The sequence below is a fragment of the Folsomia candida genome, unplaced genomic scaffold, assembly GCF_002217175.1.
Source record: "Folsomia candida strain VU population unplaced genomic scaffold, ASM221717v1 Fcan01_Sc016, whole genome shotgun sequence".
In the NCBI taxonomy this organism is placed as follows: Eukaryota; Metazoa; Arthropoda; class Collembola; order Entomobryomorpha; family Isotomidae; genus Folsomia; species Folsomia candida.
The window spans coordinates 1,129,001-1,144,584 of NW_019091208.1; the positions used below are offsets into that span (position 1 = coordinate 1,129,001).

Below are 15,584 nucleotides of genomic sequence, written 5' to 3' on the forward strand. Positions count from 1 at the left end.
GGATCGGACTTTATTAACACCCTGTATTTAGACAAATTTAGCCCAACTTTATTGAACGAACCGTTTCTGCATGATGGATTTACATAAATTATGAGCTGAGCGTGTAATGTAGAAGTATTTATGTGATAAACAATAAATTATTAAATTTTATTCGTCCGGCATGGAAATGGATGTATTTAACCGGAAGAATGTATGTATGACTCGGTCGGTAAACATTGGCAAATCGTGTTACAACTCAAATGTGGCCTTTTTACGCAAGCATTTCCAGAGATAACGTTATAGGAAATATTATTTACCAATGAACCATTATGTGTCATGAACACTTACATAGAATTCCAGTATTTAAATAATACAAGGCGGTATTCATTTCTGACTTCCAATATGGCATTGACAAATAATACCGTGTATGTAGTACTTATATAACAGCTCGGTATTAAAGTTTAGACAAAACTTTGTAAACTTTGTTAACTGCTTCAGACTATTTCTGGATTTTATAAGGAAAAACTAAATTAGTTCAGAAACTTTAGTAATTAACTAAAGTTCACCCGTACGCCATAAACTTTGCATATGAAAAAATCCTTGTAAAAATCAAACCTACATTATTTGTCTATAATCGTTTTTTCACATCATAATCACCTTTTTTGGAGTGATTATGAAATTCAATTGTATATACCGCAACAATCCCCTAACACCCCATCTTGATCAGGAGCAGTTTAACCGTCCACTTTACACAAACCCCAATTATTACCAGAGGTGTCAAAATAGTGAAAAAATTATTCCCAAAACGAATCCTGATTGGAGCACAGGCTCCAATTTTCTCCCGTAGAGCGGGATAATCTGCAACGCTATGTTTCCCAAGACCCCGTAAAAGTTTGATCGACACTTTATTCACCTTTCCGGACAACGTTCCAAAGCAGAAAGACCCCAAATAAGATTCCAAACTGATAAAAAGGAAGTACAAGTGGCCAAAATTATGAAACAAGGTGCCATCCCGGAGACACGAAATGGAGATGAAAGAGCTCAGGATGTTTGCAACGGCGAAAAGGAGAACGATACAGGGCAGGAACACGGCTCGGAAGGTGGCGTTGGTTTGACTTTCGATGATCCTTAATTCGTTATACTTTTCCAATTGTTTTCTTAAAATTGAGGCCAGTGAGAATTTTGATATGGCGTTGAGTTTTGTCCAGCTGAAAAAGGTTAATTTTTGATTTCAGCTAAACACGAGTACAATTATTAGTTGTTGCTAAAGGATAGAGAGAGAGAAGGAACAAGTTTAATGATTCATCGTTATGTAATAATTATCTTAGTGTAATCAATTAAATTGTTGCAAAAAATAGCTTTAGGTAAATGAATAAATCCCTCCAAGGTGTCAATAAACGTTATTGTTACGAACGACTAACATCGCACAATGCGATGGTGTAAAGTGTAAAGCTCCGATTTGGTTGAAATGTTAAAACTATGTGGTCCAAGTCAATACAACCAACGTTCCTTCAGGCAGTTTGTGCGATGGTTGAAATTTGTCAAAATATTTGAGGTCAAAGTTGAAAAATATGCGATTTTTTTATGAGATGAGAATTGTAGTCTGCTTCATCCACCAGGGTAAAATCGACCGTTTTTCAATTTTGAACCCAAATATTTCGACAAATTCCAACCATCGCACAAGAAACGTTGGTTGTATTGACTTGGGTTGGATCACACAATTTTAAAATTTTAACCAAATCGTAGTGTTACACTTGACACCATCGCATTGTTAGTAGTTACCTTTTTATTTCGATTAGACAGACCAGCATGGAAAAAATCGAGGCAATAAAAATGTTAAATATTGCCATACTTAGTCCACTCGATAACCAGTAGTATATCCATCCTTGTAGCATAATTGCGGCAAAATGCCCCATAAAATAGCCCCCTCCACCTCCCACCCATACCTGTTCAAAAATTTAGTTTTCATTAAAAAGTTTTAGTCATCCTTATTTCTGACTGAAGATCTTCATTCAAATTCAATCATTTTCGTTCAAATTCATTTCACTTCATCTGGCTTGATTTCTTTCTTCACCCCTTGTATTGAGCATAGGGTACAAATTACAAGGAGTGAAAAATCCTTTCATTCACAGCAATTCATCTGAAATTACGGAATCCTTCACTCACTATCATAATGAATCACATGAATGAAAGTGAACAGGTACATGTTCTCACCATATCAGGCTGAATGGCCGAACCAATAAACGGGGCTCGCCCAGGTTCCAAAATATTTATTAGCGTGAGAAAAACCGGACCCAGAATTGTCCCCGGTAATGCTAGCAGGGTCACGATTCCTTTCATTATATTTTGATAAATCCGAATCTGCCCGGATCCCCTTGTCCGGAAGACGACTTGTTCATAAATTAATATAAAGTTCAGCATAGTGACACAATTTTCCGCATTGACGTGAAGAATTGACACCGTCATTGATATCGCGATGGGCACAATTGCCCCGAAAAATATGATAGACGCTTTCGTCACGGTATCCAAATTTGGCCGGGTTAAATGATACGTTGCACTGGATGAAAGGAAAATACTGAAGGAGGCCAAGACAATGAAAAGAATTCGGTTCGAATGTTGTGATTTATCCCGAATTTTGTACAGAATCGGGTTTTTCTTAAGAGATAGGAAGATCGGACAGGGGACAGAGTAAGAAATTAGCTTTATTTGAAACCGGGTTAAATCGGAGATTGAAGATAGAATCATTTCGCAAGAGGTATTGAAGCAAAGGATAACTAATAATCTAAGAGGTTATCTGACTGTGCCTGATAACCGCTTTGCAGATAAGATACTCAGACAAAAAATCAAAAATTTAATTTAGAAAAATTTAGTGCTTTTATGAACGAACAGTTTCTGCACGATGAATTTAAGTTATGAGCTGAGAATGTAATGTGGAACTATTTATGTATAATCAACAATGTGATGAACTATAAATCATTAAATTTTATTCATCCGGCATGGAAATCGATGTATGTATTGAACCGGAAGAAATATGTAAAACTCGGAAAACATTGACAAATCGTGTTACAACTCACATGCGGCTCCCTTACGAAAGTATTTTACAGAGATAACTGTGTACACTCTAAATAAGTTGGAGACAAATCTTCACCCGACGGAGGTGCTATACTGCTCTATTTTTGGGTAACGATTTAGGAGACATTTTATCACCAGGGGGAGATAAGCCAAAAACTCATGCACCAAGCACACGTGACGTCGTCATTTAAACCATTTTTCTGTAAAAGGTTACCTGGCAGCCATAAGAATTTTTAGGAGTATCATTGAAAAACTTGGCTTTTCTTACGAACCAGTTTGAATGCTAGCGCAGAAATGGATTTATGTAAGGGAAAGGGTAATCTCATTTGAAATCATAAAAATAACAGTATTCTAATTCATAAAAAAAACTTCCTCGTTCCAACACTAATTATTTAAATTACCTCTTGATTTCCAGAAGACAGACTAACATGGAAAAAACGGAGACAATAAAGATGTTAAATATCGCCATACAAAGTCCACTTGCCAACCAGTAGTATATCCAGCCTTGACCAATAATTGCGACACCATGCCCCAAAAAATATTCCATTCTACTACCCGCCTGAATCAAAGAACCAACAAACGGAGCCCTTTCTGGTTCTATGATACGTATTAATTAAGATAAGCAAAACTGGAGATACGCGTGACGCCACCAGACCCAACAGGACCACGATTACTCTCACTATTTTTTGATAAATTCGAATCTTTCGGGGTATCTCCATGGTAAACAGGTTTTGTTCATAAACTAGTATACAGTTAAGCAGGCTCACAATATTTTCCACATTTACATAGAAACTTGTCACTGTCATTGATATCCCGATGGGCAGAATCGATCCGAACAGTGTGATCGAGGCTTTCGTCGTGATATCCAAATTAGCCCGAGTTAAATGATAGATTGAACTAACCGGGACGAAAATCGTGAATAATGCCAAAACAGTGAGAGGAATCGGGTGGTTCGAAAGGGATTCATGCCGAACTTTGTACCGAATCGGGGTTGAAGGAATATCGGACAGGTGACAAAGTAAGAAGCAATTTTTATTTGAAGCCGGGTTAAATCGGAGATTGAAGACAGAGTCATTTTGTCAGAGCTACTAGGTCTACGTGCTGATAGAATACTTTGCTAGACTAAGAACTTAAATTATTAAGAGCTCATGAATGGGTTCTAGGTGGATTTTAATTAAACTATGTTACAAGAGGAAATACCTTTATGCAAATGTAAAATAAATTATGCAAATCAGAGGCGTATGTATGTATTCGTTCAGCGTAGAAGTTGATGAATGTATTTTCCCGATACAAATAAGATTTGGTAAATATTGGTAAATCGTGGGCCTCATCAAATACGGCTCGCTTATTAAAAGGTTTTCCAGAATATGGAGAAAATGTTAAAATATTATTAGCTAAATGGTATTCTAAGGAAAGGTATGTACCTACCTATGTGTTTATTCTGGTTTCACCAATATGAGATCAATTTGCACATATTTACCTACAGTGTCGGACAGATGTCTACGTCCACATAGTCGCGTCAATTTCATTTTCAAATTGTCACTGAACTACTGAACCAATTTTCATCATTGATATATCAAATTCTCACAAATTTAACGTAATTTCATAGCACATTATTAGTTTTCCGCTAAAAAATTTATTTTAGGCCAGAGATGTATTTTAATTCAAAATGAAAACAATTGGATGGACAAAAGTCAACGTCCAGTCAGAGAAAACATACAAAAAAAACTGTAATTTATAAGGAATGTTATAACAATTAATTTTTAATATTTGGTTGGGCCTCCGTTCGCTTTAAGGACGGCTTCAAGGCGTCGAGTCATTGAGTTTACCAAATTCTTGGTCACATCTTCAGAAATGGTTTCCCAAACTTCACGAATTCTGGATTTAAGGCCCGGAATTCCTGAAAAAGATTGTTTTCTTATTTCTCTTTCAATGTGGTCGCACAGATGCTCAATGGGATTCAAGTCTGGAGATTGGGGAGGCCATTCTAGCTTCGGAATTTTTTTTTCTTGAAGTATTCCATGGTGGACTTGGCAGAGTGTTTCGGATCGTTGTCTTGTTGGAAGGCAAATCGTCGTCCAAGTCCAAGTTTTCGAACAGATTCCTGGATATTACGGTCAAGTATTCCCTGGTACTTGTATTGGTCCATAATTCCGTCAATAAATTCCATTTTTCCTGCCCCACTTGAAGCCATGCATCCCCACACCATTACCGACCCGCCGCCGTGCTTAACTGTGGGGTTGAGATTTTTTGGATTCAAAGCTTCTTTTGGATATCTCCACACTCTACGACGCCCATCTGACCCAAAGACATTGAACTTTGACTCGTCAGTCCATAAAATATGTCCCAGAATGTTTGTGGCTTGGAAATGTGGTCTCTGGCAAACTTCACTCGTTTGGTTGCATTCCTCGGTACAATAAGAGGCTTCCGGACTGCTCTGTGGGATTTCAAATTTCCCTTATTCAGTGTTCTTTGGATGGTCATAGGACTAACCTGTTTGCCGAACATCTCCTTGATCTCGGTAGATAGCTTTGGAGCACTAAGTGAGGGTGTAACGTTGACTTTGTTGAGCACGTGGCGTACTTCTCGGTGAGCCAAAATGGGTTTTCGACCACTTCTGACCTTGTTTTGGACTGAACCATTAGCTTTAAAGTTCTTAATGATTGTCTGGATGGTTGTCCTTGCTAATTTATACTTGGTCCATATTTGTCTCTGCGACAGCCCCCTTTTTGTCCACCCTTCCAGTCCTGAATGACAAGATCTCGAATAGCGATAGGAATTTCCTTGCGTGTCGACGCCATCATATTTTTCTGGAAGAAAATTATTTAAAAATTAATGCGGCATATGTTATTGATAGATTTATTAAGTTACCTGATTTTATAAATTGGAGAGATTTTTGTTGTTGACAATTAAAGTGAAGTGGACGTAGACTTTTGTCCGCTCAAATTTCATCCTCTCTCGCTCTGCACTATGATTCTCAGTTTTCCCAGAATTTTCAGAAATAACTCATATGTTTTATGAAATTACGTTAAATTTGTGAGAATTTGATATATCAATGATGAAAATTGGTTCAGTAGTTCAGTGACAATTTGAAAATGAAATTGACGCGACTATGTGGACGTAGACATCTGTCCGACACTGTATATAGGTTTATTCAAACACTTCTACATAATTATTGAAGTTCCGATGAATTAAATTTCGAGGAAATCGAACAAACAATGGAAATTTTTAATCGTAATTTTTACCTCTCGAAAATTAACTGAAGGTAGCACTCTGATGAAGGTTTGTTTTCCAAAATACATAAACTTGACACGGTTTATCATCATTTTTCCAATTCTCCTAGGGTCTATACTTACCCAGAAGTTATTTTCCACTGACAGTGGCACGTGTGGCAATAATTCAAGAATTAATTCGACTCAATCATCAATTTATTTGTTCGTTAGCGTGATGTAAGAATTTAATCGAAAAATAATACAATCTTTAAGATTTGCAGCAAACATGTAAGTAGATAAGTTCCCAATAATTTTGACTCAATTAAAAAATTAGTCACGAAAATTCATTATGTATAACTCACTATCAGCCCGTATCTTATACTATAAGAGCGTTCATGCTGCAAATAACCGTAATAGATAATTAAGTGATTCTGCATTAATAATATCTGTAAATAAACAAGGTCCCTAAAAAGGGGAAATCTTAGTGAGGGAGTGCAATCACAACTAATAAATAAAATTAGATTGGAGAATTTTTGCATCACCGCTCTCGGTACTATTTTTACTGGATGCAGTATAAATTTTTCTTTGCATATGCATGAATTGTTAGTTTTATTGAATAAATTGAGGAAGAAATACATTTTTACTGTGTAGTGAACGAGAAGTGGGTTAAATTAACTGAGGTAGATATGTAAGATATAATGACTAAATAATTATGAGCTACGTATTTGTTTAAAAAAATATACAAATTTCAATTTCATATATTAATTTGGCTACTCTATGCAAAATCATCGAACCTTTTGAGGGAGCAAGTGTTCAATTTAAACGATTAATTCTTCCAGTAAAAATGGTACCGAGAGCGGTGATGCAAAAATTCTTCAATCTAATTTTATTTATTAGTTGTGATTGCACTCCCTCACTAAGATTTCCCCTTTTTAGGGACCTTGTTTATTTATAACTTTTAATTGGGTAATTAGATTGCCCATTGGATAACTGCATTGCACTACCCCTTTTCAGTAGTTTGATGCGGAATAATTTTATTAAATGCTGGGTGTTTAAAATTGAATAAATCCGTTATTTCTTAACCGATTTATATCATTTTGGTCAAAATGTCCGGCCTAGATTACTAAACACCTGATCTGGAGGTGCAAACCCAACAACAACAATTTCACGCAGTTTACCAAGCATGTTACAGAAACGACTAGTTGTGCTGTTTACAGTTTTGAATGTAATTTGTTTTCAATTTATTAGTCTTGCGTCGTTGTCAATGGCAATGATTCGTAGCACGAGCAGGAATTTCTGAACTTCAAATTGGAATAACTAAGCCAATTCTTAACAGATTTTGATATATTTATGCTTTAAATTTTCGGGATAAACTGCCCTACAATTCGTGGGTATCAAACTGTTGATAAAGTTTGCTAGTAACCAGCAATAATTACAAATGTGTTTCTAAGGCTACATTTTTGCCCATAATTCCGGTCAAGATCACGTAATCGCTTAGTCGGATCAGATCCCATTTCTATATTATGCAACAATAATCGGTGCAAAATTTCATCAAAATCGGTTGAGAAATGACTGAGATATCGCAGATGGTCACTTTTTTGGGGTGGGTCAAATGCATACTTAGTAATTTTTTTCGTTGTTAGGTATTTGCCTCACTAAGAAAAATAAAACTCCAATTAACAACTTTATTTACTATGTGACATTAATTGACCTTGGAATTTTCACTACACTAAATCACATGTATCATGTAAAGAGCTTTTTCTTCATTTCTAAATTATATTCATTTCAGAATGTTCCCTATTATGGTTCGAGTTTTAAAAGGAGAACCTGCCTGCAATAACCTTTTTTGGGGCGATTTTGTTCAATCCCAGTAATGAAATTTACCAAAATCTATTTACAGTATGTAATTCATGATTAGACCTTTTTTTTAATAATTCTTTAGCACCCCGTCTTGATCAGAAGTAGTTTAACCGTCCACTTAACACAAACTCCAATTATTACTAGAGGTGTCAAAATGTTGAAAAAATTACTCCCAAAACAAATCCTGATTGGAGCACAGGCTCCAATTTTCTTGCGTAGAACTTGGTCAGATGTAAAGCTACATTTCTTTAGCTTGTGTAGAAATTGGATCGACACTTTGTTCACCTTTCCGGACAACGTACCAAAGCACAGGGCCCCCAAGTATGTCTCCACACTGGCCAGAAGGAAGTAAAAGTGACCAAAATTTTGAAACAAGGTCCCATCCCGGAGATACGAGATGGCTATAAAGGTGCTCAGAATGTTTCCGAAAACGAAAATGAGAACTAAACAAGGAACAAAGACAGCCCTGAACGTGAGATTAGTTTGATTTTCGATTATCCTCAGTTTGTTGTACTTTGTCAATTGTTTTGATAAAATTGTTACCGGTGAGAATTTTGACATTGTGGCAAATTTTGTCCAGCTGAAAAGCGCAAAGATATATATTTTTCCATTTAAAAGATTCTCAAGTTTATAAAAAACATTTTAGAAATGTATCCTGGGAAATTAAATTTTCTGTATTAAAGTAACGATCGTTACTTCAATCGTGTATGTATTCATCAAGCTTTCAAAAGATTGTTGGTTTCTGAACTATTTTGGTACTAGGAAAGTAACTAAATTAAAAATTAATGAAACTGATTCTTGCTGCCATATACAGGGTGGTTTAAATGTCACGCTACAATTACAAATTCTTCAATAGGAAAAATCGTAAATTCCCATTAATTTCCGAAATTTTGCGAATTTACCGAATAGTTTGGTCAAAACGGAGGACAAAATTCTTAAAATGTTGAATTTCAGAAGCAAATTACAGTAACTAACGGAAATTTACGAATTTTTTTCCACTAAAAAAGTTTCCATTGTAGCATGCCATTTAAACCATCCTGTACATTTATTATCAAACCTTACCTCCTGATTTCTAGAAGACAGACCAACATGGAAAAAATTGAGGCAATAAAAATGTTAAATATCGCCATACAAAATCCTGGCGCTAACCAGGCGTATATCCATCCTTGCAGTATAATTGCGGCAAAATGCCCCACAAAATATGCGAATCTACTTTTAACAACATTTTTTATTACAGAACCGATAGACGGGGCTCGCTCTGGTTCTAGGATATTAATTACAATCAGAAAAATCGGAGCTACAATTGATGCCACTAAGCCTAACAGGCCCACGATTAATTTCACTATCTTCTGGTAACTTCGAATTTGCCGAGAATTTAAGAATTTTTCATAAGTTAGTATAAAATTTAGTAAGGTGACACACTTTTCCGCATTAATGTACAGACATGACACCGTCATTAGTATCGTGATGGGGAGAAGGAATCCGAAAAATGTGGTTGAAAATTTCCTCATGATATCCTAATTTGACCGAGTTAAGTGATAAATTGCATTGGATGAGAGGAAAATGCCGAATAGGGCGAACACCGTGGAACGGGGTTCGAAAGTGATTTATACCGAATTTTGTACAGGATTGGTTTCTTCTTAAGAAGAAGAAAGATCGGACAGGGGACAAAGTAAGAAATTATTTTTATTTGAAGCCGTGTCAAATCGGAAATTGAAGAAAGAATCATTTTGTTTCGTTTCGGGTTAATGAAAGATTAAGATTTTAAGTTATGAGTTTGCTATTCGATTTTATTCGGTCAGCATCGAAATCGGGGAAAATATGTATTTACCCGGCACAAATAAGATATGGTAAATATTGACGAATCGTGGCACTAATCAAATACTGCTTATGAAAGGGGTTTCCAAAATATGGAGTAAACTGTAAAACATTATTTGCTAAATAAATATTATTCCGTAACCAAAAGTAAGCAGGGTAAATATGTAAAGAACGTCCGGGAATGAATGGGAATGCGCGCTCTAGCGAGTATATTGACAAATCAATAAACCCGCGAACTATAATAATTTAAATTTCTGAAAGCCCACTTCATTAGGGTCAATTTGGTATATCACTCTTAAATTTCAAAAATGGATAAGGGTAGAAGAAGCTTGTTTGAAAGGGAGCTGTTAGCAAAACGAGTGATGGAGTTCTACAACACGACAGCCAACCGAGACTCCAAGGTGACCTGGAACTTTTTTAAGCAGGAAGGAATTCCAAGTTCAAATGTGTATTCCTACATAAAAAAGTTCAAGGATTCCGAAAATGTGCAATTCAAGAAGCCAGCTGGTCGTCCGGCGAAGCTAGCGACCACTCGAGTGAAAAATAGAATTGAAAAAATTTTCAAAACCAAGCCATCAACGTCAGTAGCTGTAGCTGCCAGGAAAGTCAAAATTTCCAAAAGCTACCTGGGGGAAATTAAGGTCCATAAATTAGGAATCAAAGCAAGGACCAAAAAACCTGCACCAAATTACAAGCCCGTACAAGAAAGTCGGATCAAGGATTGCTGTCAAAAATTGTTGAAGAAAATGCGTGGAAAAGTAGTGATCCTGGATGACGAAACGTATGTTCCGGTTGACCCTTCAAATCTTCCAGGGCGTCATTTTTTTCATAGCTCGGATCCCTCTGAAGTGGCTTATGAAGAAAAAGTACGAAAAAAAGACAAATTTCCAAAGAAATATTGCATTTGGCAATGCATCTCCAGTCACGGACATGTATCAGACCCGGTAGTTCTCGAAGGGAATATCAATCAAGATATTTATCTGAAAAATTGCGTCAAGGCTGGATTGGAAGCATTTATTAATAGGTTTCACAAAAATGATAAAGTTTTGTTTTGGCCTGACCTCGCCACTTGTCACTATGCAAAGAAAGTGACCGAGTACCTCAGAAAGAAAAATATTGATTTCGTACCAAAAGATATCAACCCACCTAATGTACCCCAACTCCGCCCAATCGAAAAATTCTGGGCACGTTCTAAGTCAGTATACTCCCGGCTTCAAGATGTGCCTGACACCTTTCGAAAATTCAAAGGACGATGGAAGAAAATCACCTCGGAAGTGGCAAAAACTTCGGGAAAAAATTTAATGAAAAATCTTCGCAAGAAAATCGAACTAGTCGCCAACGGGGGTGTGGCGGCCTTAGCTATTAATTAAATTATGTAGGTACGTATTTGGTATTATACATATGCAAAAAGTTTAAAATTCCGATAACTCATTGTGATTTTATGACCACATTTTCAGACCATTCCCATTCATTCCCGGACGTTCTTTATTTAGGATAATTTTGCAAGGAAATAATCGTCATTGTAGTATTATTGATTTATTATTTAATGCTTTACGATGTAACCTAACATGTAATTCTATGGGCCATGAGCCTTGTAAGAATTTTCAAGAATAAATTATTATTATTATAGGTATGTAGCTTTGTTTAATCAACTTGGAAGGAATTGTCACATATTTATCTCGGTCTATTCAAACAGTTGTATATACATACATAGATAATTATTGAATTTCAGATTTATTAAATTTCTAGTAATTACCGAACAATGGAAGAATTTGATCATAATTATCGCCCTACGATTTTTTAACAAAGCAATGCATTTTTGAATAAGGCGAAGTCTAGAGATTTTTTGAGTGCAATGCCAAACTTTTTATATCGGTGTAAGTTTTCATGGAAACTTCCCAGTATTGCTTGGCATCCAGGGTATTCATGGGTATGAAATCTTAGCATGTATCTTAGAATGTATGTAGCCAAATATGTATATAAGTTCAAGCAGCTCTGCCATATTTATTGTTAGTTATGCTAACTAACAATGGAGGTCTCCCAACGTATGCTCACAGATTTGGACGAAACTAGTGTCAATCGATCACAAATATAATTAGTATGAAATTTGTAAATGAAACTATGTATCTGCCAGTACGCAGGTTCGGCTGAGATATTTGCATAAAAAGAGGAGAAACGCAATCCCCAGGCTAGCAAATTCGTCAATTTCTAAATTGGCTACGCATCTTTAAAACACATACAAGAGTATATTCAATGAATACGTTTATACATACGTTTAAATATATATGTATAAAATGAAACATGAATACCAAATACGTACCTAATAAACTGAAGCCGATCTGATTCGATTAAAAAATTGGTTACGAAATGTGTTATTTACAAACGCCTCATTTTATCAATTCATTTTAAATACATATAAGGATCTGTCAGCCAACCAACCCAATCACTCTAGTTGATATATATTGACAAAACTTTCCACTTTATAAAACTCCCTTGCCAACCTGGACTGGACATGACGCAATAAACAACTACTTATCTCTTCAATTAGTCTGATAACGAGATACGATAAGGTCGAAAATCAATTATGCATGGAACGTACGCTGGTGCATACAGATATAAATTTGGGACGAAACAGCATATTGTAATTAGAGCAAGAAGTGAGGTGCACTCAAACAGACATGTACTCAACCATTGTTTTCTTATTCCTCGTCCTGCTAGCCATGTCGGCCCAGGGTACGTTTTTTGGAAACGTTTCCTTCTTTTTCATAAGTTCTTTAGAAGACTGATTAATAAAAATTTAATTGAACATTTTAGTTAATTTTTAGCTTAATCTTTTATTCACAAGGTGAACCAGAAATCTTCCAGAATAACCGGCCCGAGGATCCAGTCCCAGTTGAGACAGGTATTAATCGATTATAAAATATCAAAATTGGAGTTAATGGGGTGTTCGTAGGGAGTTCGTAACGTACAAAAAAATTGCCAAATTCCCCAAAAAATGGTTAAAAATAGTCGTAAAAAACTTTAACTACATACATACGTTTCTGAAAGTGCATATTTAACTGGCGAATTAAATTGCGATGTGGGCATGTAAACTCGCAATGCATAACGCGAGTGAATTTGCGAATTTTGTCGGCTGTTTCAAACAGATCTGGAAACACTTTTGAATTGTTGATTTTCCCATATTTTTCTAGTAAAACCGGCATAGCAATAAATATGTGAAGCTAAAACTGTTTCCCAATGAATTCCCACGGTTGTTTGACACAAACATACATAATGTCAAAATATTTTAGTTACAACATGCGGCGGTTATATTGTGGCTTCCTCGGGAACGATCAATTTCCAAGTGGGAGGTTCTATTCGGGCGGACATGCGTTGCATTTGGACTTTGAAAGCTCCCGCTCAGAATCAGCGATTCTTGCTCGTCTCATCCGGCCTTAAGGAGTCGGACGGTTTATACTTGACCGATTTCGGGTACGCATCGGCCGGCCCAGGAGCTCAAACGAGGGTGTAAGTTCCGCAGAATTATTAACGAAATTATAAATATTGGCATAACCCCCCATATCTGATTCCACATCCCTGCACATCTACATACGAACAATTTCGAATTTATTTTAATATTTTTGACGACAAATTTTTACATAGTGTGTAAGTTAAATAATAAGATAGCGTTGAGTTTTTGGCCGGTTTTGAGGAGTTCCAATTTTTCTGAAGGTTCCTTAAGCTTATGATCAAGAACTGTCATAATCTTGACTGCATATTTTTAGAAAACTGGAAACACCATGCTCACAGAACTAGTCTTCCAGAATTTTAGAATAAATTTCCAGAGCCTACTAGAAATCCTGGAAGATGTGTTGATTTTGGAGATTTAGGTTAGATAGGAGTCATTTAGTCCTACAAATCTTAACCTTGATATCCCCCCCTTAAAAAATTTCGAAATCTGGAATGTTAATTTAAAAAATGGGAATGCAAAATCGTCATCAAGAATTTGAAACTAAATTCGCAGAGCCGAGAAACGATTAAAAACATTCCGATTTCGACGGTTCTTACGAAATATACTCGATTCAGGCGTTGACATATTTAGTTTTCTTCTACTTAAGGACAACTGTTGGTCAGAATTACACACTCCCTTCGAAAAATGTCTTCATCACTTTAAACGTCGGACACGCCCCCACGATGGGATTCAGCCTCCAGTTTTTCTCCAGCGGTCCAGACAATTATCAAATATTGACCGGTCACGCCAGCTTGACCGGAGTGAAGGGCAATTACAGCTACCCGGTAGGTGGAGGGCAGTACAACAACAGTGTCATCGACTGGTTCACACTTTGCCCTTCAACTCCATCTCAACCAACGTTACGCTTCACCAGGGTGGATGTCGAGTATAATGCGGACTGTAACTTTGATAGTGTCAGAACCTACACCTGGTTTAACAATCAGTTCAGCGAAGTTGCTAGGTAAGTCGAGACATATCTCTTATGTTAAATCTAAAACTTGGGACGTATTTTCCAAATGAAAATATTTAGCAAAAACGGGGAGACGAAACTTTAGTAATATTTTGCAACCGATTTTAAGAAACACTTCGATTCCCATTTGGTACACTTTGTAATGAAATTCCAGTAAGTCGACTACAGGAGTAGTTTAATACAAAGCAAAGGACCGGTCGTTTCGCGTCAAAATCCGTCCTGGGTACTAAGATTTATGGTCATAAATTTGGTACTGTTGGTACTTTCAAGAAATGGCAAAAGCACTTTCGTAAATCGGTACTTTAATCCTTGCTTTGCCCCACAATTGACAATCATAGTTGTGTTACATATTTTGTAGAATTACAAGAATTTACATAAATGTATAACTCTCTAGTTTCAAACTGGGATGAATGTAAAAAAATGTTTCTTTTTTATTAAAGGTTTTGTCGAACAACTATTCCTCCAAGTCTTACTTTACCCGAAGGTCTTGGCTTGATAAGATTTAATTCTGATAGCACCGACACCAGGACGGGATTTGACTTTGAGTGGGAATAAATTTCAACAAAACTGAACACTTGCAGAATTCGTAACATATTTAGCCATGCAACTAATATTTTATTCCATATTGTAAAATGAAACACTATATTATTTTCCAGTAGACCACTAAGTATTCGGCTAATCCTTACATACATTCAATACAGCATTTTCCCAATATAAAAAACAGTTCAACAATAAATTTGTAACTTATTTAAAAAATGATCGATTCCACATTTAGAAAATATATTTCATCCCATAAAGTATGCTATAATTTGTAATTCTACTCTTGAACTTGATACAAAATATGGCATCACAAATATATTTGAACTATATTTGTTTTCCTTCGCTTATTAAAATGAGCGACATGGTTTGATTGAAGCAAAAATCCTGTATCACCAACGGTGTTCCACTGTCGATAAAATTAGACCCAAATTTAATCTTAAGCCTTCCACATGATTTCAACTGCTTTCGAATTACGGATCGCCTCGTACACTGTAAAATCCTCATTTCCAATTTCTTCAGAGATTTCACAGACGAATTGAAGACCCACGACGCCAGTGTGAAGATGAGTATATTATTTACTATCGCATTCACCATAGTCATGGGGAACATGAGAAAGACTGGCATCGCAATTCCGCCATACATC

General features: G+C 36.1%; 3 protein-coding genes across 3 annotated transcripts; 1 reads left to right on the forward strand and 2 right to left on the reverse strand.

Annotated features, from left to right (window-relative positions):
• Positions 1-46: 46 nt before the first annotated feature.
• On the reverse strand, positions 47-1,887 carry LOC118437800. The gene is made up of 2 exons (XM_035857179.1): positions 1,762-1,887; positions 47-1,187 (listed from the first exon to the last, which is right to left on the reverse strand). The coding sequence occupies exons 1-2, from the start codon at positions 1,872-1,874 to the stop codon at positions 686-688; spliced, it is 615 nt and encodes a 204-aa protein (XP_035713072.1). The 5' UTR covers positions 1,875-1,887; the 3' UTR covers positions 47-685.
• A 96-nt stretch (positions 1,888-1,983) lies between these two features.
• Positions 1,984-2,840, reverse strand: LOC118437832. The gene is made up of 2 exons (XM_035857223.1): positions 2,194-2,840; positions 1,984-2,119 (listed from the first exon to the last, which is right to left on the reverse strand). Exons 1-2 carry the CDS (start codon positions 2,722-2,724, stop codon positions 2,102-2,104), a joined length of 549 nt encoding a protein of 182 aa, XP_035713116.1. The 5' UTR covers positions 2,725-2,840; the 3' UTR covers positions 1,984-2,101.
• Positions 2,841-12,539: 9,699 nt separating this feature from the next.
• On the forward strand, positions 12,540-15,160 carry LOC110856568 (cubilin). The gene is made up of 5 exons (XM_022105053.2): positions 12,540-12,674; positions 12,787-12,843; positions 13,232-13,448; positions 14,039-14,392; positions 14,842-15,160. Exons 1-5 carry the CDS (start codon positions 12,620-12,622, stop codon positions 14,954-14,956), a joined length of 798 nt encoding a protein of 265 aa, XP_021960745.1. The 5' UTR covers positions 12,540-12,619; the 3' UTR covers positions 14,957-15,160.
• Positions 15,161-15,584: the final 424 nt, after the last annotated feature.

Excerpts from the sequence above, each read along its gene's own strand:
- LOC118437800 (XM_035857179.1), bottom strand. The coding sequence starts at position 1,874 with ATGCTACAAGGATGGATATACTACTGGTTATCGAGTGGACTAAGTATG. Across the intron at positions 1,188-1,761 it reads TGTCTAATCGAAATAAAAAG|CTGGACAAAACTCAACGCCA; the intron begins GTAACTACTAAC and ends AACCTTTTTCAG.
- LOC118437832 (XM_035857223.1), bottom strand. The coding sequence starts at position 2,724 with ATGATTCTATCTTCAATCTCCGATTTAACCCGGTTTCAAATAAAGCTA.
- LOC110856568 (XM_022105053.2), top strand. The coding sequence starts at position 12,620 with ATGTACTCAACCATTGTTTTCTTATTCCTCGTCCTGCTAGCCATGTCG. Across the intron at positions 12,675-12,786 it reads GCTAGCCATGTCGGCCCAGG|GTGAACCAGAAATCTTCCAG; the intron begins GTACGTTTTTTG and ends TTTATTCACAAG. Across the intron at positions 12,844-13,231 it reads TCCAGTCCCAGTTGAGACAG|TTACAACATGCGGCGGTTAT; the intron begins GTATTAATCGAT and ends AAAATATTTTAG.